Source organism: Chelonoidis abingdonii, chromosome 7, assembly GCF_003597395.2.
Source record: "Chelonoidis abingdonii isolate Lonesome George chromosome 7, CheloAbing_2.0, whole genome shotgun sequence".
Taxonomy (NCBI): domain Eukaryota; kingdom Metazoa; phylum Chordata; order Testudines; family Testudinidae; genus Chelonoidis; species Chelonoidis abingdonii.
This window is the reverse complement of record NC_133775.1, coordinates 88,603,128-88,629,448: the sequence shown is the minus strand read 5'-3', so window position 1 is coordinate 88,629,448 and position 26,321 is coordinate 88,603,128. Positions and strand designations below refer to the sequence as shown.

Here is a 26,321-nt window from a genome sequence, read left to right as displayed (position 1 = left end):
TTCAGCTTTAGTATTTACTCCCTCTCAGGCCAGCCAACTTGAGTTACAAACACCACTGCACTTGAGTTAAGGATGAGTGTGTGTTGATGGGACTTGAGCTAGACACCAAACTCAATTTATAATCTGAGCTCTGCACTGAAAACAAGCCTGTAGTGAGTCATATTTCATAAAGCCTCTTAGTTGGGAACGAGTGGCAGATGGTGAAAGAGGCCTCACCTGAACATGGTCATCCTCAATAACAGGATCACTAGTGCTTGTTGACTTGTCAGCGGTCCTTTTCCGCTTTATTGTTTGTCGAGGCTTCGGCTTGGCCACTTCTGGAAAAAAACAAAAAGGGAAAATTAAAGTGAAGTCTTTCCTCTGTACTAAGCTACAGCCAGGAGAAAAGCAGAAGCATTTCCTAATTGGACCTCCAATAGCCTCATATGCTCTAGCCCCACTAGTGCAGTCATTGGACCACTCTAGTCTAGCAACTGGGGTCATAACCCATCAACTGCAACACCACCACTTTCAGATGTAATGTCCAAGTCTGTTCAAATGAAAAAAGTAAATATAATTCCCCATTTCACAGGCAAGGATGCTGAAATCACCTGTCCAATGTCTCACAGGGAGCCAGGTTTAGAACCCTACCTCCCAGTCCTCTGCTGTAACAACTAGATAATGCATCACTCCCCACAGAGAACTGGAAATTTTTGGAAAAATAAGAAGAACTGTAATAGGCTTTTCAATAATTAACTGTACAAATCAACAAACTATTTGAAAGCTTGCTCCCACCTCATTTTCCTGGCCACATCTCTGATGCTGCAGATGACACTAACACATAAAGCAGAGTTTGGAGCCCAGCAGCTTCCTACACTGGTTTAGTAGTGACAACTATTTCAGAGGAAACACTGACCTCACACTCTGGCAGGTTTCTCTTTGCAATTTAAAATTCAAGGTTTTGCAGGGACACAATAATAACAAATGACCCTACCATCACTTGGCACTTCTATAGCACCTTCCATCCCAGAATTGAATACCTTATAAAGATTAACTGTTTTTCAACACCCCTGTGAGATAGTTAAGTAAAACAGATTAATATTTCACTGAGGATGAAATACCCTTTGATATTTTGAAATGGAGAGGAAGTTTAAAAGGGATGCTGTCAAGCCAAAGAGGCCAAATGTCTGAGTTTTTGTTCCCACATACTCTCAAGTTTAGTATTTTCCCAGGCCTGCACATCTCCAGGAAAGTGACATTTACAAGAATCCTCTCAAAAGGGATATTGCAGAATTAGAAAGACTTGGAGAAAGATGACTAGACAAGCAGGATTGTTTACTTGAAAAAGGAGACCAAGATGACGGAACATGATAAAAGTATATAACATAATGAACGGTCTAGAGAAGGTAGATCAGAAGCTTCTGTCTCAAAACACAAGAACGGGACACTGCATGAAATTAATAGGTAGCAAATTCAAAACCGATAAAAGCATTTTTCACAAAACACACAATAAAACTGTGTTATTCGTTGCAGTCAAGAACTTGGCAAGATTCGAAAAAGGATTGCACATTTATATCGATGACAAGAATATTGCAAGGGTTTTAACTGCTAAAGCTAACAAATTTCAAAATGGAGCTTATACTTTATGCTTCAGGGGCCTGGTCTACATGGGGCGGGGGTTGGGGGGGGAGAAACGGATCTAAGATACGCAACTTCAGCTACGAGAATAGCATAGCTGAAGATGACGTATCTTAGATCGAATTAAAATTACTTACTTCGCGTCCTCACGGCACTGGATTGACGGCCGCGGCTTCCCCGTCGACTTTGCTTCCGTCTCTTGCACTGCTGGAGTTCAGCAATCGACAGGAGAGTGATTGGGGATCGATTTATCACACTTACACTACCTGTGATAAATCGATCGCTACCTGCCGAGCCGGGTAGTGTAGATGTACCCAGGGTTTAAATCAATATCTAACTCACTATTAGATCAGGATGAGAACTAATATGGGGAGGAAGAAGGGCAGATTATCCCACATCTGCCTATTCCATGGTTCTTGTACCTTTCTCTGCAGTGTCTGTGCTGGCTACTAGTGAGACAGGACATTGGACTAAATGGACCCCAGGTCTGATCCATTCTGGCAAGTCCCATGTTTCTAAGTGTTCAGGAGAATGGGACATGTGTAAATTTTATTTTACTGAATGCCTACAAGAGTACAGCCAATAAGAACTGAAGGTGGCAGAATGTGGACAAATAGTTAATATGACTCCTGAAATCAGAGGAGGGAGGGAAAAACCTGGGCACCACTAATATTATGGGTCAATGTTAGTTAGATTTTCTTTAATCTAATAATATTCTGCTGCCTCCATTTATGAAAAACAATGAAGCTACTTTCAGGATACTATGAAGAGATGAATTTAACATTTACAGAGGCACTGATTTTTAGCTGACTAATCTTGAGAGTGTCCCCTAAAATTGGATAACCTGCTAATGAGGATGGCCTGTAATTACCCTTTTGTGACAAGGCTTTCTCTCTATTCACCGTGGCACTGTTACAAAGTTCTCAAGGTGATACCAATGCAAGTCTGTGGACATGATGTTATGACACTGAGACAATGTCAAGGAAAGTTATACTGCCGTTAAAAAACAAAAAAGGAAGTTGAACACAAAGGCCTGTTTGATAATGTTACAGCTGAGACAAACTCAAAGGCTAGGAGTCTGAGTTACAATTGCTACTCAAACTTTAACTGAGCCTGCAGCATTCAGGATCTTTTCTAGAGGTCTCGTAGTTGTGGGAGATGGAATATAACAATGAAAAAATGTATTCTACAATTGGAATAAACAATTCGTTGTAGATATGAACCATCATCCAGTGTGATTTAACGACAGTACATATAGCACATGTGATCAGGAATATATTCACTTATTGTAATATAAGAAAAACATCCCAAATATATGTTGAATTGTTCACAGTACAGCTCCAGGCAAAGATCTCTTCTTCAAAGGGCTTACCATGGATGTAATTCCAGAATGCTGCCTTCAGCTATAAATTAAACCTAAGACAAGCTTCAAATAAAATGCTTATTAAATGACAAAAACAGTTTTGCTTGATGCTTTTTACTGTAATTAGAATATCATACAAGTCAATAGGTTTTTTCCCTTTTGCCAACATATCTGCGGTATTAGTAATTATTTTTATGATTATTTCACTCTTTACCATATTAAGCAATAGAAAAAGTTAAAACTTGGATGTCTGAGAAAATGTTAAACAATTACTCAAGACAAACAATTATAGAAGATTCACTTTCATAAATAAAAGTTTGTTACAAAAATCAAAAACCACAATGTCACTTTGTTCTGGAACTCACAGGCAAAATAATAAAGAGCCATGAATCTCAATGCGTTTATTCAAACCAATTACAGAAAAATCTCTTGAGTTTTGTAACAAACCATTTTCAACTTTACCACTGAGTGTAAATGAATATTACATTCCCGCATGGGGGAAGAGGAGGGAAGTAGACTATAATGGCTAGACAGATGGAGCCTCACTGCTGTATATGTCCAGGCATACACAGCATGAATCTGGGCCTGGGCCACACCAGATTAGACTGGTACATCAAGACAGAGTCTGCCTCCAGCATTAGCCAACACCTAATGCTTCAGAGCAGGCAAATGCTGCACAAGGGAGGAGGCGGGGGGATAATTCCTGACTTCTGCAGGCAATCAGCTTATGCCATCAAATATAAAATGTGAAGATACTTAACATGCAGAAGAAACAGACCCTTTCCTTAACTGAGACAGGAGAGCAGCACTATTTTCAGGAAGACCTGTCCGGCATGCACACAATGCACTGTATACTTTAATGATTTCATTCCATTACTATTAATAATGGAGCAAGTTAGGAAACAGAAAATTCAAGATGAATATCAGGATAATGTTTTGAATCTGAGATATATTAGGCTAAGGAGGAGTCTCCTAAGGGAAGTGATTTAAGCTTCATCAGCACTTGGGACATTGAACTTGACTGGACAAACACTTGAAAACATACAGTGGAAATCAATTCTGCACTGGCAGAGATATGGATTTGATGACTAAATAAATCTTTTCCATCTCCATTGTCTATGATTCTATAATTAACATCTTTGTTTTCTGTCCCATTTTACTTGTTAGATGCTCCCAGATAGGAATTCTGGGTATGTGGAAAATATTTTTGAAAAGAGCTAGCCCAGACTGAGAAGTGGAATCAATAGCAGCTTGGACAGAGAAACCTTACTTAACGTACAGTGAAGAAATAGAAGATGCCAGCAAGTCCCCTCCCTCCATCCCAAATTTTAGTCTTTGTGCCATCTCTTTAGATGAGTTCTTTTAGCATTCTGGATATCATGCAAACAGTTTAATGAGAAATGCATTTTCAAAGTCTCTTATTCATGCCTCAGCAATTGGAAGTGGGATCCATTATGCAGGTGTGTGTTTGTATACTACTAAGGTTGGGTAATAATTACATTTTGCCTTACTGGCTGATAAATTATCACAATTATTTCATCAACTTTTTTCCTCTGGCAAAGAGTTGAGTGCCCCTGCTTCCTCTTTCACAGAAGAAATTCTTGAATGGGGGAGCAATTCTTATGTTTCAGTGAATAATAGCTTATAAAGACAGAAACACCAAGATGAGCTGTCAACAATTTTGTAAGTGTTTTTCAAAATAATAAATCAATCATTGTTCCAATCTTACCATATATGCATGACACACATGAAAACATATGAGAGAATATGGAGATCATGGTCACACTTGCAGAAATGTGTGTGTGACCACAAACAGCTATGAAACTTATAAATCAGTAATTTCAACTCTCTGGCTCTTCTGTCAATCAGTAAAACTTTTTATTTACAAGCATGCAGAATTATTGAGTTATTAAAATATGGGTGCTTCTTTTATTTGATAGTTGCTGCTTTAGTATGAAACAATAACTCTGAAGTAAAATATACAAGTGTAGGCCATACCTGATTCAGACAACAGAGGTACATGGGACAGTTTGCTTCTGGCTCTTGTTAGAGGCCGGCGGGGATAATCTTCATTATACTCCATTTCATAGTTCCTTGGCTGTGAGCCAGCGCTCTCCTCCTCACCAGCAATCCCACAGACATTCCCATTAGTCCTTTCGGTGTTTGCCTCTCCCGGAGACCCACAGTTTGGCAGCGTCCTAAGTGAAAAATCTGACCCAGTGCAATTTGGTCCATTTCTAGTGCAGGCACCACTAGTGGATGGGCACTCCCCATCAGAGCACCCATTTTGTGGCTCCTGCTGCCTATAGCAGGAGCACCTGGAGCAAATGGCACCCTCCTCACTGTCTCTCTCATTGGAGCCTTCGCTCTTACAAGGGGAGCAAACACACTGCCTGGATTCATCTGCAGTTGTTGGACTGGTGCCAGCAGAGTGGCTATTAGCTGTCCTTGCACAATCAGGACTTGAAGAAGCTGCACTGCAAGAGTTGGAGGTCCCTGTTGATCCAGCAGCATTAACGCAACCTGGGTAAGAATCTTTGATTTTATTCCTTTCAGGCATGTCACTGGCTGCTTTCATATCTGCTTTAATCTGCTCACTGGTCACTTGACAGCCTTTCTCACAGCTGCTCTCCTCAGCATGGAATTGCTTCACCTGGCCCACTTGGTTGGCACTGCACCTCTTCCGCAATGGAGTCTTGCCTTTGCCGCTCACTGCTGATACAGTACCATAAAGCATGAAAGAACAACAAAGCAAGTGAATGCAAGGTTTCAATAAACGCATATGGACAACATGCAGAATAGTACGTGGTAGGACACCACCTGAAAGTGTAGACAGTCAGGAGTTCAGCAGCAAAGGCTGTGGGGAGGCCAGTGACAACCAATATTTTGAATTAGAACTTATTCTGAAGTGGTGGGAAGTTAACACTTATCCCATCTGCAGCTGAATCTCTCTAATATCCTGGAGCTGCTCATCTGAACTGATGTACCAGGCACATCAAGAGGTACACATTTGCTGGATGTGCCCTAGGGCTTTCTGGAGGCAGCTCGCTGGTTAAAAAGCCTAGCGTGCAAGAACATGATATGAGAATGTATTTGTAGCAATTCTTAGTTCTCTTGAAAATAAGGGATTAAATGACAACTTAGAACGGATAGTGCTTCAGACTTTCAAAGCACTGTGCAATCACTAATTTACACACCTACATGTGAGGTATGGTAGATAAGCTGTATTCCCATTTTACAGAGGGATAGAGACAGAGTCAATGTCAAAACCAGCATTAAAGCTCAGAAATATCTAGCTCCCTGCTCAGTGTACTAGACCAGATAGCTCCCAACGGCACCGGTATCACTGGGAAAGCTTCTGCAAACAGCTCTCCAAACGTATCTTAATTCTGACTTGTAGCTATCCCCTGCTATTTCAACTCTGGGTCCCCAACCTCATTGCTACACTGTAGCTTGCCTGGGACTTCCTTTGAGTTGAAACTACTAGTCCTGTCAGAAAGTAGTAAATCACTAACAATTTTGAGATGCAGATAGGCACCAACTACTAGTGTGAAGCCACTAAATTCAATCTCACTTCTGAACTAAGGCTGATGTGTGCTCAGATCTGCAGAAATGAAAGGCTAGTAGAGTACATTAAGCCAACACACCACTCAGCTCTATCCAATATAGGATTATTATTATACTGTTCAGTTAGCTAAACCCTTTATAGGCTACAAGCCCCAGAAGAACCAGGCCATATGTACTTAATGTCAATTATCTGGCTTCCTGTATACAGAGTGTAATTCAAAGTTTACTTCCTCCTCTTGCGTAGACACGTGGACCAACGTCCTACTCAGAGTGAGCAGATGAAGACTTCAGAAATGTTATTCAAGTCATCTGTTTTTCTGGAGAGGTACCACAGACCCAGGATAAAGCACCTGGGTTTTAGTCCCATCTCTGCCACAACGCCACCATTTGACTTTTGTCAAATTACTTTACCTCTCTGTGCTTTAGTTTCCCTTTCTATCCATTGTCTGTCTTGCCTATTTAAACTATAAGCTCTTCAGAAAAGGGAGAGTCTCTTGCTGTATTTTTCCACATTGTACAACTTGGCCTCAACCTTTACTGGAGCCTGTGGGTGTTACTGTAATACAAACAATGACAGTAACAATAATGAGCCTTGTTCCAAAGCAGAGGAGCCTGACAGGTGAAAAAAGGGAGGATTCACTTCATTCCTAACCTATAACATTCTTTTTAAAGAGAAGACTGGATCTGGACTACTTTCTCTGGGACATTCCCAGGAAGCCTACATTATCCATTAGATGGCAGTAGCATTTCCTACTCCTCCCCTAAGCATTTGCTTGATAGCTTTTCAACCTGTGACTGTAGATACTTTGATAAAGAGCTCATATTAGCAACACAGTTGCGAATCTGGACATACAGATGTCTACTGTAAGCCACTGATGCAATGAGTACCTGCAAATATGTACATGCAGTCCTGTGCCTGCAAAAATCTGCAGCTATGCTTCTGGCATTTATGGTGTGTGTCCCCATTTTACACATGTGAATGCAGTATTATGGGGATGTATCCTACTGCTCCATTCTAGGCGGTAATGAATCTGTATGACTAGTCGTTGCCTGAGGCATGGAAAAGAAGCAAAATGGGCTCTTTTAAGCTTCAGTCTCCAAATTGGGAGACTTTGCCTAGTGTAATCCAGCCCTTACTAATAAGCCAACCCATACAAAATCTTTCAGACCTGATGGCTCTCTGGTTTCCACTGGATCTCTGACTTTTTCTTCTCCATTAGAGTAACTCTGTGCAATGCTGTTAGTAATGCAGCCTTTGGAGGACCCCATGTTGTCTTCTTCATCCTCACTGTCCGAGTCATGGACAGTAATAGGTGCAGCTTTTACGACAGGCTGAAGGCCACTGGGTCCTGAAACAGGAATAGAATGCTGACAGTTCATTTACGCAAGGCAAGCACTGATTGTAGAGTGTTATAATGCAATAGTTCCTGTCTGGTGAAGTTCTCCAACAGTTTGGGAATACCATAGAAAGCCCAGCTCTGCACTTTTTAATGTGGATCCTGCATAAAAACTCAAATGCTGCAAAAGTGATTTAAACATGCAGCATTAAAACATACTTAAAACAATAAAAGATGTTCTAATCTATCAGAAAAAGGGCTGACACAATAGGCCAGAATACTAGTTTTCTATGACATGCCTCACATTCAAAGTATCCCAGAAGCATCTTCCACAACAGTTGAGAAACTGATAATGCAGTAACTGAGGTGCTAATTTGAAAGGCATTTTGTGCTCATCCCTTAGAATCTGTATTTCTGGGAGCGCAAATGTTAGCCAGGACATTGGGATTATTCTCAAATCCTTTTGAAAGAGCATCAAGGGATGCCAAACTTCCACCGAGGCAACCCTCAAAGATGGGCAGAAAAGACCCCTAGTGGTGTCTTCCTCTTAGTAACATCCTAGAGTGTTCGCACTGAGTGCAAACCCATGCTCTCTGAAGGGCTCAACTCTCACGCTGTTGGGACAGAGTGCTGCTAGCTGTACCAAACTGGCACAGTATATGGTACCTGTGAATAGTTCAAGAAATGAACATCAGCATGAAAGTAAATTTCCTGAGGTTTTTTGGAAAAACACTCCAGTGAACAGACACCCTGGTTTTGTTTTAAGCTGTTGGCATATGTACAGTGCAACGTGCTGTAAAGCAAATGGCTGGCATCAGGAATTGAGACTGTCCGAAGCGACTCATTAATGCAACTTAAATTAGTGCTCATACAAGATACTCTGGCTAAAACACACCCAAAGGGGAGGAGTCCATAAACTGCAGTGGGAGGAGGGAGACCATAAATGCAAGGGCTGGAACAAGGCAAAGCAAGTAAGAATATTCATGCCTTCTGACGCTCTCATTACACTGCAGAATGAAAATTAGGCCTTAAAAGAATAATCCCTCACCAAATGAACTGCAGAAAAGTGGGAACTGTAGAGCAGACTATAAATCACAAGTTTCTTTGCAGCATCCCACCATACCAGAGCTATTAATTCAAATGTCTCACATGTCTAGCTGAAGAAAAGTCAAGTCAGAATAGAGTCAAACTGAACTAATGAATCTTGCAACCGAAGGATCTTGAAGTAATGAGTACTTTCCAGGATCAGAATTACCTGCTTGCTCCTCATCAACATCCATAGGAATAACTGCTGGATTATGAGCAGAGGCCTCATTCTGACCATCCCCTGCAGCCACTCCATCATCCTGTGCCACTTCCTCCATATCATTCAGTGCTGAAAAGATAGAGATAATAAAAATCAACCATCAAGAAAAAGAAACCAAAGCACATAGCTCAATATATGTAGAAGGACTTCAAGTGATAATCACACTGAAGTCACAGAAAGGCACTGTAGTGATGTGATATCACTAACAGTAGCTGCCTTATTCCCTCACTCAGTCATGCTGAAGCCTCTCAGAGATTACTGGTTCTGTAACTTCTAGGGGATTCGGGCCCAATTCTATACTTTTGGTTTTGCTGAAGGAAGTGGGTCCTTCAGGATCCTCCATTCTTTATCCTGAAAAGGTTCCTTGCATTACCATGACGAGTCCATCTGCTTGAGGTCTTTATGCTGCTTTCCCCAGAACATCTGTATAATTTCTGGGTAAACTGGATGGTATGCTACAAAGTAACGTGATGCAATCCCAACCCTGACCAAGTGAGCTCAAATCACAAATTAATATTTCTCTGTGGAGCAGTACAGTATGTAATCTTTGAACTGCTGGGCTAGTATCTAATTATTGTTTATCTTTAAATGACTTCTTGTTATGATAGCATAGATCAACCATTAGATTTAATATGCAGATCAAGTTTGGTCTTATGGATAGATACTAAATAGAGGAGATTAACTCCATAGTTTGAAGGCTACACAGTTTAAGAGTGTCTTTCAATACACATTCATTTTTTGCCTACAGTCTTGTGCAAATGGCAATGCAAAATGTGACCATTTCTTTCAGAGGCTCACAAAAGATCAGTGGTTACCCTCAGCTGCAATCTGCTGCTCTTCCACCTGCCCATCTTGCCGCAGTTCATTCTCCTCGTTCTGGTCATTCGGGTGTTGATGGTTGTTGTGATGGATGTTGGGGTTGTTGTTGTTCTGGTGGTTGTTGTTGTTATCATTATCATTGTTGGAGTTCTGATTACTGACTAGGGCAGATGAAACACCAATCCCTGTGCCAGCACTCAGGCCCACACGAGCACAGCCCTGAAATAAACAAAAACACAAAAAGATTCTAAATTACTGATGTCAAATCTCAACAATGTATCATAACATTGATACAAAACCATTGTATCAATACTGTCATATTTGTGGTTGGGCAGTATGTGTGTAGATATGCAGAAGAATCTGCTCACAAAACTTTCTGCACTTACATTGCACAGACTGCATATTTGGTTGCCAAATTTACACCTTTCCCTTTCCTCTTTTAAACTGGCATTAAAAATGTAAAGTTCAATAGCACATTCTTAGGTAAGAAGTTGTAATGCATAGGTCATAGCACCAGAGAAGCTAGAAATGAAAGAAAATCTAGTAGAAGAGTTTGTATTTCCTTTCCAGAGCAAGATGGCCCTAGACAGAGGACAGATATTAAGATGATGCTATTGTTGATTTTCTAGTAAAAACCAAAAACATATAAAGGTTTTTGGAATAATCTTATCATTAAGCAGTATTTAGTACGCTGCCACAGTTGTGAAAATTGTTATTAGAAGACATTTAACAGTTGGGGGGCAGGGAAGGGAATGAGGAAGGAAGACAAAAATCAGAGAATCTATATATGAAAGTATTCACATACACGAAGGAATAGTACCACATTTTTACCATGCTGCAAAATCATAAGAATACTTAGTAAAATGTGTAATTCTCTCAATACAAAAATAAGTCTCATGCAAAAAAAAAAATAAAACCAAATCAAACCAACCCCAAAATAGCAATGAAAACCCTAATAAAAATTTGGACAGTACATCTAAACTTTCTTTTCTGAGGACAATAAAATATTCAATCATTAGTACCACATTCCACCACTCCTGCTGTCTGCAAATGGATACAACTGTTCTTCATTCCATTTCACAGATTCATCGATCATAAGGCCAGCAGGGAAAACTGTGATACTCTAGTTTGACCTGCATAATATAGGCCATAGAACTTCAGAACATATCTTTTAGAGAAACATCTTTCATGGAAATCGTATTCCTAAGTCATTCACTGAACTATTTAATTAATTATAACTATAAAAAGCATGTACCTTAACAGAACTCTGGTATATTTCAGATGCCCTAGCAACAATTTCAAAAAACAAACCTCAAAACTTACCTTAGGAGGTTCCCGGAACATCTGGTCCAGAGAGATAAACTCCAAGCTTGGCAGTAATTCAATGAACTGACTAAAAGAATCTAGCTTTATTGCATGGCATCGCACCAGGGTGAGGTCAACTAGCCGGGTCCATCTTGAATGATCTGTGGAAGGAGATACATGCTTCTTGAAGGATTTCACGCCTCTTATCTCCCATTAGAATTTTTGCAGATTTGAGACTGTTAGCCTTCCATTACCACCACTCTGACAGTTGAAATTTATCAGCATCATTGGGGTTCCAAATGTCTGCATCTCCATATTTGTTTATCATGGGACAGAATAGTTAGCAGAATTATGGAAAACCTTTCATCATTATTAGGGCTCGCTCTCTGTTTGGGGTTTTCTTTGCCCTACCTGTTTTTTAAAATGTCACCGACTGGGGAAAGGGATAATTCAGGTGTCTGCTAACTATGTTACTTTCATCTTTCTGTAACCAGTCTGAATACAGCCAACACCTATAATGACTGATCACGACCTATATGAAAAGCATTTGTAGTCTCAGTCTAGCTCATAATAGACAAGCATCCGCTTCACAGAAATCACTATCGTAATTAGCACTAATTTGCACTCTCGTCAACTCTCAGGAAAGGGGACCAGAGTAGAATCGGCAATAGACACGAAAATACACTCATCTACAGTAGTAGTCCTGGAAAGTCAGAGTTCAAGCACAATGAAGCATCGTGAACACTTTTGAATTGAACTATCTGTATTAAATGGGTATGTTATTTTATATGATGCTCTATTCAACTATATTTCTCCCTTACTAATTTGCAAACATCAATAATTCCTAACTACTATCCCAATCTACAGTGCAAATTAACAATATTCTGCTTGTGTATATACATTATATACACACACAGAAGGCATGGCATTCAACTACCAAATCTTTAAAAAAAAATCTGACCATTTCTTGGTCTCAAATGTTTCCTTAAATTGCAGGATTATGATGTTCATTTACTGAAAGGAGTTTAACTACAAATCTTTATCCTGATGTGAGGCATTCACACTGTATCTCCAGCATTCCAAAAGCATTCAATACCTGTGATCCAATTGTTTGGGTTGTGCAGATGTGGGCAGTTGTACACGACCAGATACTTGATGCAAGAGAATACTTCATTTACAGCCTTCATTCCAATGTCTGTGATGATTCCTGGATTTTCAACCACATCAGCCAAGCCATACTTTACCAAGTCCCCATTAGTCATTTTGCCTATAGAAAGATAACAGAAGATTTCAGCAATCTGCTGCTTCAGAAGTTGCAGCCTTTTAGATAAGCCTTTTCTGAATTCCATACTGTAATCCCATTTGACACAAAGACCAGAATATTACTTTCATTAGAGAAAGCAAAATCTCTGTCCCAGTTACAATGGAAGTTTCAGGGGGTACAGAAAAAACATATTTGACTATACAACACAAGATACAAGAGCAATAATTATTTATATTCTCTTAAAAGCAAGTCTTAGAAAAATACACCAAAACCATCAATTTGCACTATCCTAACCCTAACCCTCAGCAGGTAATTTAAGAATTTTTTTTAAAAAATGTTCATACATTGTAGCAAAAACTCATCAACATATCCCAGATGAAGGGTTTCAAACTGTGGGAACTCCAGTTCTGCCATCTTCAGCGCTGAAAAGACACCATCTTTGGTCAGGGAAGGTTGAATTCGCACTTCATGCAACCTAAAAAGCAATCAAGTACAGTTCACATTCAAGGTGAGATGCAACAAAGCACTGTTTAGTACAGAAAACATCTGAGTGAATGTCTCTGTTTCACTCTAGGCAGTAAAATGAAAACATTTATTTGACAATGGTGAAATCCAGTGGATACCTGCATCCTTCAGTGACAGTATTCTGCAGTTATACAGCGAGGAACTTCAAGCAATTTATAAACACTAATTAAGCCTCATACACACCTGTGAGGAAAATACTAATATATTCATTTTACAGATGACAAAGTGCAGTGACTTGGCTCAGGCCACAGAACAAGTCAGTGACAAACCTAATAACAGAACCCAGGCATGGTAATTCCCAGTCCTTTCCTCCAGCCATTTGGTACTCTTGTTACAGATTGTAAAAGTTCACATGGGTTTTCTCTTAAACATTTAAAACTTCCTGTTCTTCAAACACTGAGAATTTATTAAGTTACCTAAACAACTGTGATTTGAAGAGAGCGAAACCAGAAAGGAAAGACAACGTCTGGGGAAGGCAAGTACCTTCGTGCAGCAGTTATAATGAGGTAGCCAAGATCCACTTCAAGAGCATTCTTGCAAGCTCCCAAAACTATAGTGTGCAAATTCCTAAAACCACCTGATAAGGAGAAAGAAAAGCAAAATTTCACTTTAGTCAGTGGGTTGTGGCATTAAAACATTATCCACTTTCCTGGTATTATTTTACCAATGCACTATTGCAATTAACAACAATACATGCCATTTTTAAGCAAATTAATATAAGCTTCCTTATGTTGACATCTACTGGTAGGAGCTAGCCCTGACTACCATAACAGAAGTTTCTCAAGAAGCTATTTTTAAAAAAATTAAAAGTGACCTTCCTCCAAATTATTTCTGCTAGTTCTATCCTCTAGAACAGGGGTGCACAACCTGAGCCTGAGAAGGAGCCAGAACTTACCAATGTACATTGCCAAAGAGCCACAGTAATACAGCCTCCTATCAGCTTCCCGATCACGGCTCCCAGTACCTCCCACCCACAGGCAGCTCCACGCGCCTCCCTGCACCTCCTGATCAGCTGTTTCGTGGTGTGCAGGAGGCTTTTGGGAGGAGGGAGAGGAGTGAGGGCATGGCAGGCTCAGGGGAGGGGACAGGAAAGGGTGGAGTGGGGGCAGGGCCTGTGGCAGAGCCAGGCGTTGAGCAGTGAGCACCCCTCAGCACATTGGAAAGTTGGTGCCTGTAGTTCCAGCCCCAGAGTCAGTGCCTATACAAGGAGTTGCATATTAACTTCTCCAGAGCCACAGGTTGCCCACCCTGCTCTAGAAAGTGAAATGACATTAAAGATTGACATTTAGTTACCATGTCAAAAGGTAGCAATTGTCTAATAGTTTCCATTGTTAAAGAACTATATAACTTCAATTTAACTTAGCTTTTATTTGTTTTCAATATTAGTATACAAAAATGTGTCACTAAAGCATATAGTTATACATATAAGATTAAAACAGTACCCAAAATAAAACAGAAGTCCATTATTAACACCCTTTGAACACAGCTAAAAGCACACTAGTGAAAGAACAAACTGTAGAATAAGAGCGTTACCCGTCAGGTACCCTAGGTAATTTTGTTCTATTCTTCCAGGCAGTAGGAAGTTGTATACCTGATCTCCAGCTATCTTCTACAACATGCTGGATAAGTCCTCCAAGAAAAGGAACTCGAACCAGTTCTAAATGCTCCAGGTTTCGGGCAGAAGCCAAACCCGTCACTAAAGGGACATATTTCAAAGAATTTGTGGGTCCTGCAGAGAAAAAAAATCTTCTGATAGGGAACATATACACAGAAAGTTGCTTATTTAATTATACTGAATACATCATTCAAATAATGCAGCCATCAGATACACTGACCTGCACGTGTTCAGTTCACCAAGTCATCAGAACTTAGAACTAGAGGTGTTCTCCTATTAATGTAACAACTCAATACAGCACAGGATATTTTTTTTCTCAGTATGAAACATGAAATAAAGCCTTTGATTGTTTCTGGAGTACTGCATGATGGGCAATCCCAAGGCCTTATCTGCATTAGAAAACTCAGTAAACTTACTACAGCAACTGCTAGCAATGGTGCAGCTGTACAGGTGTAAGTGCTATGGTAGACAGGGCTAAGGCATTTTTACCATCATGTTATGAAAACTGTTCTGAGCTAGTGTCCTTTGGTAGTCTAGCACTAACGCAGTTGCAATATCATTAATACAGGTACTAGTTTTTTCCTATATAGATACATCCTTTCCCCAGAAGGATTCTCTTGTCTCTTACCTGCACAGTTCCTCATGACAAAAGTGCGTAAGCTGATACAAAGAAAATCTTTAAAGGGCTGTGGTTTGGTGAGCCTCACCCACTTCAAATAAAGATGCCTCAGCATTGGGATACAAGGAATTTCAGGGACATTTACCCCTAAAATACAGAACAACAAAAAAATCAAATCAGGTCCCACATTAAACAAACTTTCAGATATCAACTGTAGAATGAATCTCTCAGGGCACATCAACACTACAAAATTAAGTCAATCTAAGTTAGGTCGGCATACAGCTGTCACAGTAATTACATCGCTTGTGCGTGTCTACAGTTTGCTCCTTGTGTTGGCTGTGCACATCCTCACTAGGAGTGTTTGCACTGTTTGAACTGTCAATGTGGGGCATTATAGGACAGCTTCTGAAAGCCAGGAACAGTCAATGTAAGCAATGCAGTGTCTACGCTGACATTGTGTCAACCTAATTACATCAATATTGATTCTATGCCTCTCATGGAGGTGGTTTTATTAAATCGGTGCAGTGGGAGAGTTATGTCAGCGGGAGCGAAATTTTAGTATAAACACTTACAGAGTTAGGTCAATAAAAGCTGCCTTGCATTCACCTAACTCTGTAGAGTAGACCAGGGCTCAGAAAAATTAGAGAAACCAGACGGGTGAGGTAATCTTTTACTGGACCAACTTCTGTTGCTGAGAGACAAGCTTACACAGAGCTCCTCTTCAGGTCTGAGAAACTTCCTCAGGCTGTGTCTGTCTACACAAGCAACGTATGTCGGTATAACTACATCACTCAGCAGTGCAGAATATCCACCTCCGGAGCAACGCAGTTATACTGACTTAACTCCTGGTGTAAGCAGCACTATGTTGACAGGAGGGCTTCTCTCGTCGATATAACTACTGCCTCTTGGGGAAGTGGATTACCTACACCAACAGGAGAAACTCTAGCATCAGCATAAGTAGCATCTTCACTGAAGTGTTACAGTGGCAATGCTACAGTCTTTTAAGTGTAGACACGCCCTCAGAGTAGTCACAGCTAAATTCAAGATGGAACAGATTGTTCAGCTTAAGTAGTTAACACATATTTCAAAGGACCATACAAGTGAAGTAGCCTGTTAACACCCTTCCAGTCATTAAGGGTGGGGGAGAAGCAGAAGGGTAGAGATTGTAAATGGGTTACAGATTGTTGTAATAAATCATTAATACAGTATCTCTAATCAGTCCATGATTTTTATTGTCTAATACCACATCTCTCACGGTAAATGATTTTGACTTTGATGGGGGGCACTTACACCCATCTCTGTAGACTGCGCCCCAAGAGCAAAATGGAACAATTCAAACACTATGGGCCCTTGAACTGGGAATTCACCACCATAGGTGCGAACTTTCTCCGGTGCAGGTGGGTACTCGCGTCCCCCCCACCCCTTTCCCTGCCTTAACTCTGCCTCCTCCCTGCCCCTATTGGATCCCTTCCCCAAATCCCTGCCCCAGCTCCACCTCCTCCCCCATCCCTCCCTGCCCCGCGAAACACCTGTTTCGCGGTGCAAGCGGGGGGGCGGCGGGGGCAGAACATGGCGGCGTGCTCACAGAGGAGGCGGAGGTAAGCTGGAGCAAAGGGCCAGGGGGGAATTTTTTTCCGTGGGTGCTCCAGTCCCGGAGAACCCACAGAGTCGGTGCCTATGTTCACCACCATCTGTGAACACAGTCGCGCCGGAGTTTGTGCTCTGGACCTCTGCTGGCCTAGAGTCAAACACAGGTTCCAAATTATGCAGCATTTCAAATCTTTTGAAGTTCATTTGTATCTAAGGCAACTACTTCACCAATAAACTCTTACCTACTAAGTGCAACGTCTGAATTTTAGCTCCTATAGGAATCTTCAGTTTGTTTTCAGGCGGGATTGGAAAAGCACCATTACGATTACGGAACTTCCCTAGAATATGAACTTGTGGCATGTATGTCCAAATGGCTTCCACCAGCTCCAAATGAGAGGTCTCAACACCCTGGATAAAAGTACAACAATAAGCAAAGGCAAGGCTTCAATTACCATATTAAGCAACAATAGTAATTCTCTTAACCAAGTAAACGTCTCGGTAATGCCCAGAGCTTGATGCAATGCACTAATTCACTTGAAATTTGCAGAGCCATTTGCCTTAAAAGCAGAAGTGGTCATAGGAAACTACTCCATCAGCTGCAATGCTGCTGTAATTCATGGCCTGATCTTGAGAGATACTGAGCATCTGTAACTCTGATTGAAGCAACTACAAAAAAACCACACCCATTTGTAAACTAGCAGCACATTTTGTAAACGTTTACTTCTGCTGCCATCACTGCAAGACAAGGATTAAATGCACAACACTACTGCATCCTAGCAAGACAATACAACATTGAGTTTTTTATCCCAACCATCTATTTCCTCTGCAGCCTTATCAAGTAGAATATCAACTGATGAAAGGCATTTATCTTTTGAACCTGCACACTTACCAGCAGATTTGGGCAGGCCTGCAAGGCCTCTAGCACTCCAGGAATGCTGAAAGCTTCATGACCACGGACTCTGCGCCTTTCAAGGTACCTGGGGTGAAGACCATAGAGTTGTTCAATGTCTGGCATCTTCCTCAGCAATGTTAGAAAACTGGAATCAGTGAAACCTATGAAGAGGACACAAGTTTTGAATTTCTTGTGACAGTAAACATCTAGCTGTACGGACAGAACTTATGCTGCAATTATCTGTGTACAGTAAAAAAAATAATTCTCAGCCCCCCAATGCCAGAAGACGTATTAGATGATATAACAGATGGGTTCCATCCCCAGCTTTTACGAACAAATATTCTATATGTTCTATTGCCTTTATATCCTTCAGGGCAGCTGTCAAAACTACAGGGCTAGCTGCATTTCTGTCCTCTCTCAGGTCTCTCTAGGTGCACCTCCATGAGTGTCAGGCCTCATCCATTTACCTTCCCCTGGGGGGAATCTCATTATTCTCCCACTCTTAGATGAGGCCCTGGTCTACAGGACCCCATATATCAATGGTGCTAATCCAGCAGGTCTGAGGGTTTTGGTACCTGTGGTTCTTCCCTTTGAGAACCTGTGAACAGCAGTGAATATAGTAATCAGACAGCCTTCTTAAACCAAAGTACTGATTAGTCATAACAATAGGAACAAAATACGAGAGAAAAAGGATTTAAAAACAATAAAGAGCCTGTATACATGTATATCTCATCTCAACATCCTCCTAACAGGAACCCCTGTAAGTCTAACTTTCCAGACACTGCAACCTCTAGAGTGTTGCTCACCATTGCTCTCCTTCTGCCCCCCCACGACCCCTGCCGCCAAGAGTGTATCTTTAAATCCAGTGCAGGTCTTGCTGTTCAGAAGCTTGCTCTTCCCACCCTTGACAAATTCAATGGGTGAGCTCAGCAGGGGGTTGGAGGTAGAACCTCCAAGTGAATGGCTCTTGCACTGACCTTGAAGTGTTGGCAGACGGGTGGCTAGATGAGGTCGTACTCTTTCTTATCTGCATGCAAACAGCCTCTTTTTGAATTAATCCACGTATTCATACAGTAAACCCCCTTACAACAAACATACATTATTTATAAGTTGTTACAGAGCAGCCCCATTTTCATCACTGTAGTATTCAACACACATACAGGCAGGATTTTCAAAAGTACCGAAGGGAGGAAGTCATCAACTACCACTGAAAGTCAGTGGGCGGTATGCACTCATCTTTCTTGGCTTTCGAAATGCAGATCCCATATGTCTGTGTATAAATTATATCATAGCTCAGCTAGGTCTCATCAATACCCCGTTAACATAATACCCACATGAAGTGTACTACTTACCAGTGGGCATGTATTCCCACCAGCGGCCTGCACAGAGGTCCACGACCTTCACCACTCTCAGGTACAGAGTCACTGCTTCCTTCAGCTTCCGGGAAAGGCATTCCATGCACATGATATCCTGCAGGGGAAGGTACCTTTGGGATGGAAAGAAACTCTGTTCATCAAAGACTTTAGTTCATTTTCTCTCACACCAAAGAACATCCAAAGAATTACTGTACAAACCCAGACGTTCCTAACATCCAGAAAAGAATGGATTCAAATGAGATTTTTCAGATAGTACTGTAGCAACCTACGTAATGTGGCTAGGCAGAAGGGGCAGCATTTTGTTCATGAGGCAGCCAATGCACTTAAGGTAAAAAACAGAACAGTAGCCTTGCCATGTCGATACAGGTCTGAGGTAGAGACGGGAGACTCTGTGATGTTTTAGAATGTGTAGGGACCTATTTCCTTTCTTGCAAAGTTGCCATACATGAAGATCTGGAAACTTTATAGCTTTAAAGTGCACATTTTAATTCTCTAGTTCATTGTAAACTGGGATCTGTTTAGTAGCAGCTGCCATTGCATTAGCCCCACAAACATACTTGCAATCTGTGTGACATTTTAAACTTGTCAGGAAGATATTGACATGCCAGTCACATTATTCAAAGTCAGAGAGTAACTGTAAAATTGTAGTTAGAGTATTCTATTTATTTTTTAAATGGAATGAAGCATTTGACTAAAACTCTCAGTGGCAGGGTCAATGCTGCTCCAATATACCCAGATATGTATCACTGCATCTCTTGTAATGTATGCACAGTAACTGAATTTATCAGAGACACTGTAGTGCATGGGTGCACACCTTGGAGCACGATCATGCCTAAAACCTGTAGGAAAGATTGAACAGCAAGACTGCAGTGCTAATAGTACAGGAATCTGTACGAGTGAAACAAAGTTATGCGACAAACTTTAGACATGCATCTACAAGGTATAAAAATTTACAATATTCATTCTAAGGCAAATTATTATGTGTCATCAGTGTACGCTTGCAGGCTTTTTTTTAGTCAATCTTAACTTAAAAAATAAAAAATAAAAGATATAATGTTTCTCCGCTCTTTTGCTTGCTTCTACATGATCCTAATAGCAATTTTCAGATAAGTTAGTTTTCAGGGTACATGACTATATTAAGGAATATGAAGCATGTTTCTCTGGAGAGGTAACTTATTTACATAGTGTCACCTATGTGCTTAGTTTTAACAAAACAAATAAAGGTAGAGTTCCACAAGAAAGAAATCTCATACATTTCCTTTGTATTGTCCAGCAAAACCTCATCCACAAATACTGAGGTCTAAATTTAATTCCCATCTAACTACTAGTGGTACAGCTAGCATTTTCTGAATGCCTGTCATCTGATTTTCATTCACAGATACCAAAGTGGAAGGGATGGGGAGACAAAAAATACAGCTTCTTACCTAAAGATATGGCAAAGTACTTCATGTGAGAGCTGGTTCATATAATCTTTTGGCTCATCTAGTTTGGTAGTTTCAGAGACTTCCCTACTCATGGAGCACGGTTTCACATTTTTCCGTCGAGGCCCCATTTTTGCAATGATTTCTGATTAAAAGGATCAATTTTTACAATGTTATACAAATTCAGTGCAACTGAAAGACAAAAGGCGGGAGAAAGGGTACAGAGTAATGAACATTAGTTTACAGAAGAACTCAACAAAATCTGCCACTAAAAATTAACTCCAGAATGTCATTATCCAAAAGAATCAACTAAAAAGTGAAGGATTGTTCTGGCAAGATATAAATCAATCTGCCTTGTGTATGAAGCTGGAAAAAAATTCCAGGCAAATGAATGAAGACTAACTTGAAAGTCTCTTTGAACCGAGTAAAATTAGTAAACAGAATGCCACCTGGATCTCTTATGTAAATATCCCAGTAATTTAATTATAAGTCGCTTCTGTAGTAGCCTTTTTCTAATTTAGAAAACAATAAAATGTCTCTGGAATTGCCACCCACATATCAATGAGCAAAGACATCTCATGGAAAAATAGATACAGACAATTACTAACCAAAGTGAACACATTTCAGTGTACTAGGTCCAATCCAAAAGGAAATTATTCTGTCCTAAAAAGGAAAAGCTCTTACAATCTTGCTTAAAGTTCTTAACTCAGCAATGCTGCATACATTTAATCTCTATTTTTATTGTTAAATTTGTACCTTATTATATTTCTGTAAATGTTGTTTCACCATAATTTTATATCTAATGTGCAATATGGCTGAGTTAATGATGATGTATTTTCTCTACTGAAATAATCCAAACCAAATGTTAGCGGTTTTTGCATTCATTTGTCTGGTTTTAAAGAAAGTGCCATGTTTAATAATTCTAATTAAGTTGACACCTGACAGATGAATGGCATGAGGTAGGAAGAATTCACATCCTTGCTATTGCTGCTGTTTAGTTCAAGACTGTTTTCGGGATAGTTATGTTGACAAAGCATTGTTAAACCAGTTAACTCTGTCATGGATTTAACTTTCAACAGAAAGAGATGAAAACGTTTTACTAACGATAGTTCAGAATTTCCAGACGGCAACAAAAATAGCGTAAAAACTCCAAAACTGTGATATACACAAGTTTTGGATGGCCTATATTTTCTCCTGATCATGATGGCAAATTATTATTTTTATGAAAGATTTTGTTCAATTTAATTCAAATAATACAAAACTATTTGTGGGGGTCTTTCCCACCACAAGAAAATGATTGTATAATAAATAATTGGCAGGAAGACTCAGAGCGGGTAGACACAAAAATACTTTGACTTAACTTTTTTAAGCTGACTAAATTTTAAGTGGACTGTGTCCTCTAATATGTCAAGTGTCAACTTTCATCATTTCTCTGTGATAAGTGTTTTGTAGAAAATGTGTTTCCTAGCTTCACAATATGCAACAACAGATTTTTCTTCAGTTTTCCACAAACTAAAATTCATCTTTCGGTTGAGACTAAACATGGAAAATTGCAACCAAGGAGTGTGTAAAAATACAAAATTATCATCAAAACCATCTGTTGCAAACATGGTGGTTAATGTTACGAAACACTATAAGTTGTCGATGTTAAAAGTTATCATTTAACTACATATTGTATTTCTACTGTGATTCTAGCAATAGACACAATACAAATAGTACATTACATGATTTCCCCTCATTCTTTATATTCCCAATACCCAGGGTCTTCAGCTGCTCACAACCAGTTCATTTAACTGATCTTGGTTCTCTTCCTTCTTTGATTAAGTAGCAGATGAAGGAAAAGAGATTTAAAAAGGACTGAAGGGTTTAGCACTGACAAATTGTCCTAACCCGAAGTCAGTATATTTCAAAGGCAGGTTGATGGGCATATGAAGAGCATTTTAGAACAGATTAGAGAAAAACTGTGTTCACCAAATGTAAATTTTGCATCAGACAGAAAACCTCAAAACATTATGAATGTCACTGAGATATAATGATGAAAAGGCTTTTATTTAATAGCTAATTTGTCAGCATGCTAAATTTTGAAATCATACCACACACACCAAGGTAATACCACCCTCCTTCCCCTCAAGAGATATTAAGTCATATTTTGCCCTACATATACTGTAGGTGTAACAAAACTTAGCTTTTACAAATCCCAATATCAACAGAAATGTTTATTTATATATCCATCCATTACAATATTTTCAATTGAAATATTGCAGCATTGTTCAAGTGTATGAGAGTGAAATTGACTAGAAATGGCCCATAAACAAATGAGAGATTCTATTTATTTTGCCCAGCCTGGTAGATTACTGCATGTAGTTGAATACATAACATAATCAAGGAAGATTAGGTTTATAAAACTGTCAGATTAATATTAAGGTTGTTTGTAACAAATCTACTTTAATTGTATGATTTTTAACGTGACAGGATCCTTTTTTAAAGCATCTAAATATAAGCATCTCTGTAACTATAAGATCACAGTACTCTTCACACCTCCATAAAAAGAGGAACACACAGGCCAACTAAATATTTTATCATCAACCAACAGGCAAGGATCAGGATCCCAACTGAGCCACCCAGAACATCTTTAAGACAAGATTTCCCAGATAGGATCCAGAGACACTGGAGGGCTTTGGTACAGGTTTTTATAAATGGGTATCCAAGTTTTGCTGTGTTATATGGATTCCAAGTGAATTTCACCATACTCCTCCAGTTGGAGGACAGACAGACAGCAGCAGAGAATGGAAAACATTTTAGTTTTATACAGAGTTTAATATATTTCAAGGTAAAAATTGTCTGATATAACCATGTTAGTCTGGATCTGTAAAAGCAGCAAACAGGCCTGTGGCATCTTACAGACTAACAGAGGTATTGGAGCATGAGCTTTCGTGGGTGCATACCCACTTCATCGGATGCAGATGAATGTGCATGCATCCGACGCAGTGGGTATTCACCCATGAAAGCTCAAGCTCCAATACATCTGTTAGTCTATAAGGTGACACAGGACTCTTTGCTGCTTTGATATAAGATAACGCATGAAAAGGAAGATTTAAGTTAAGTAGAAGGTAAGTCAGTGGTTTGAAGTGGAGGAGAAAAACAGGGAAGAGCTCCACAGAGAAGTAAAGGAGCCACCTCCACCTGTGGGAGTCCAGTACAGAAAATATAAAGGTATGAGTTAGTCTACATGAGCAGCTCCTGACTTTTCTGGTGATGACTGTGCTTTGAATTAGATCTCATCACAGAGACACAAAATACCTGGTCACCCAGAACTATGTAATCTTCACAGAGCAGTGTGTGGGCCATTAGGCAATGATTGTAGGGAATACGTCTCTACATACAAGTTTTAAAAACTAACACATTCTCACTATTTTAATTCTGCTGTTTTAGAACAAATGACTCTTCTAAACAATCCATACATATTCCTTTGATATTTAAACAAAGCAGGAAGAAAATGCAGAGAATTTTATTCTTCTTGATTTTAATATAGTTAAGGTAAAAAACGTGATAATACATGAACAACGGTTTGATGCGTTATATTCTCAATTAGTGACTTCTGTGTTCAACTTGAGAAGTTTAGAAAACTCCTGTTTTGATTTGTAACAACCAGAACTATCAGCTTAGCCTCCTTTCAGAAAACAAACTGAGCCATTTCAAACACAACAGCAATTGTGGAATCAGTGAGCTGTTAATTCTGTTGACAGTTTGAAAAGAATACAACCCAGATCAAACCGTTGGTCTAAGTATTGTAAAACTTGGTTTTATCAGTTGACATAGTAGCACTGACCTGGAAGACAAGGGGAGCAAATATATGCTAACACCAGGGACTACTTAAGGAGTACCACTTAAGACAATAACCACATGCTATCTACTATGATATTCCTGTTATGGGGTAAGCTGATCCTAAAGAATGTCTATAATTTTTTTTAGTGTAGTAGGCAAAAGGCAATGTAAGATAGATAATCACCAATCCCCATCTCCTAGTGTATCTTTGATATTCACATTAAATATGTCTGCTGCTTGGGGACTTTTTGGGGGGGGGGGGAGAATGAGTAAACATCATTTTTAATCTATTCCTGTATTTACTAAAATAGGGAATTTTGTGATCTGCATTATTTCGTTTAACTTGTGAAATGCTAGTGACTCTCAGAAGGGATGGTAACTTTTTTTTTTTTTTTTTTTTGGGGGGGGGGGGGAGAATGAGTAAACATCCTCCTATAAGTTATTTTGTGTGAGCTTAGTTTTCTACTGCATCCTGTCTCTAAGTTGATTTTTCCACCTTTTCCAGGTGGTACTTTAGAAGACATCACTATTTTTCAGGTCTGTTTGATGTTGTGATACTACATTAGTCAAATTTAATCCGCTTTCTTTGAAGTAACTAGGAAGAAAAACAAGGAAAAGGGGAGAGTAACTAGAAAGCACCTCCACCTGCACCAGGTTTGGAATGATGAGGCAGAGCAGGGCACCAAGAGGGATGAAGCAGGGTCTCCCAGGGCAGCCTCATGAACTTACAGCGCAGTACGTGACGGTGGGGAGACGGGGAAGCAAATCCCAAAGGAAGGGGAGAGAGCGAGAGAAAGACACTCCCTCTAGTAGAGGGGACCCACTCCAGCAGGGAAAAGGTCACCCAGATCGCGGGTCTCCCTCAGGCCGCTGGGGATGGAGAGGGCCCCTCCCCCCATTCCCAGCGGCAGGCCCTGGCGAGAGGTCAGTGAGCCAACCCCCGCCCGCCCCAGCGCCCGCAACGGTCATCGCTGCCAGCGATCGCTGCCCCGGCCACCGCCCGCGGCGCCCACCAGGAAAGGGGGGCACGCGCCGCTCCCCCTTCCCTTCCACTGGGCCAGGCCCAGCGCCTCCCTCCTGCCCCCGGGGGCGCGTGTGCAGCGAGCCAGAGCAAATGCACGTAACCCTAAACCTCCCCTCCCCAGCCCCGCCACCCCTTACCTGGCCGCCAGTGCCGCCTGTTATTGTGACTGCGGAGGGGAGGGATAATCCCGACAGACACTTCCGGCCACCCAGCGCTTCCGCTTCCGCTAGCGTCAGCCGCGCTTCCGGTCCCTGAACCCACAACAGGGGAAATCAACCCTTTCTGTGGCCTTCCCTCGCCGCCATCTTGGATGTGGCACCTCGAGAATATTCTCATTGCAACCCACTCGCCGCCATCTTGGGTGTGGCCTCTCTGCCCTCGGGTGAATGGCGTCTCTGAGTGGGCGATGGGAGGGAGTTGGGGGAAATCCCAGCACCACCCCAGTCTGTTACTCCCTGGGGGAGGCCAGGTTTACTGCCCTCAGCTTCCATCCCGGGCACATCTCACGATCCATTGTCTACAGCCCAGCAGAGCTATCTGTCCACTGTACCATTCCTGCCAGGCTCAGCCTCCAGCCCCCACTCTGTACAGGGCAGGGCAGCTCCCCAGGGCCCAAGGCCAGCAGGGAGCAGGCAGGTGACCAGGTTGGAGCATGGCACAGAGCTGATGTGTCACAATTCTGTTGTACATCTATACCCCAGTGTCCGGGCCCAGGCTGGGTGGGGAGAGGGAAAGAGAAAGAGGCCCAGATCCTCAAAAGCAGCTGGGGGCTTACATACCTTGAAGATTTGGCTCTAATCCTCCTTGTGCATGATTTTCACCTGTGCATTGTGAAAGTCCAGTGGATGCAGAGATG

General features: G+C 40.8%; 1 protein-coding gene across 3 annotated transcripts in view; it reads right to left on the bottom strand.

Moving 5' to 3' along the window:
- Positions 1-25,677, bottom strand: part of FBXO38 (F-box protein 38) — a 34,968-nt gene extending 9,291 nt beyond the window's left edge. The window contains exons 1-16 of one of the 3 annotated variants that reach the window (XM_032794381.2): positions 25,603-25,677; positions 20,620-20,808; positions 19,172-19,305; positions 17,817-17,980; positions 17,170-17,335; positions 15,347-15,484; positions 14,695-14,832; positions 13,587-13,680; positions 12,923-13,053; positions 12,411-12,581; positions 11,333-11,475; positions 10,006-10,228; positions 9,140-9,259; positions 7,717-7,896; positions 4,979-5,695; positions 217-317 (exon numbers count right to left, since the gene is read on the bottom strand). In XM_032794381.2, the coding sequence (XP_032650272.1) occupies positions 217-317; positions 4,979-5,695; positions 7,717-7,896; positions 9,140-9,259; positions 10,006-10,228; positions 11,333-11,475; positions 12,411-12,581; positions 12,923-13,053; positions 13,587-13,680; positions 14,695-14,832; positions 15,347-15,484; positions 17,170-17,335; positions 17,817-17,980; positions 19,172-19,305; positions 20,620-20,747 (2,748 nt within the window). In that variant the 5' untranslated portion in view covers positions 20,748-20,808; positions 25,603-25,677. Of the gene's footprint in view, positions 1-216; positions 318-4,978; positions 5,696-7,716; positions 7,897-9,139; positions 9,260-10,005; positions 10,229-11,332; positions 11,476-12,410; positions 12,582-12,922; positions 13,054-13,586; positions 13,681-14,694; positions 14,833-15,346; positions 15,485-17,169; positions 17,336-17,816; positions 17,981-19,171; positions 19,306-20,619; positions 20,809-25,602 lie in introns of those variants that run through there. The other 2 variants (XM_032794382.2, XM_032794383.2) reach the window with 2 other exon arrangements.
- Positions 25,678-26,321: the final 644 nt, after the last annotated feature.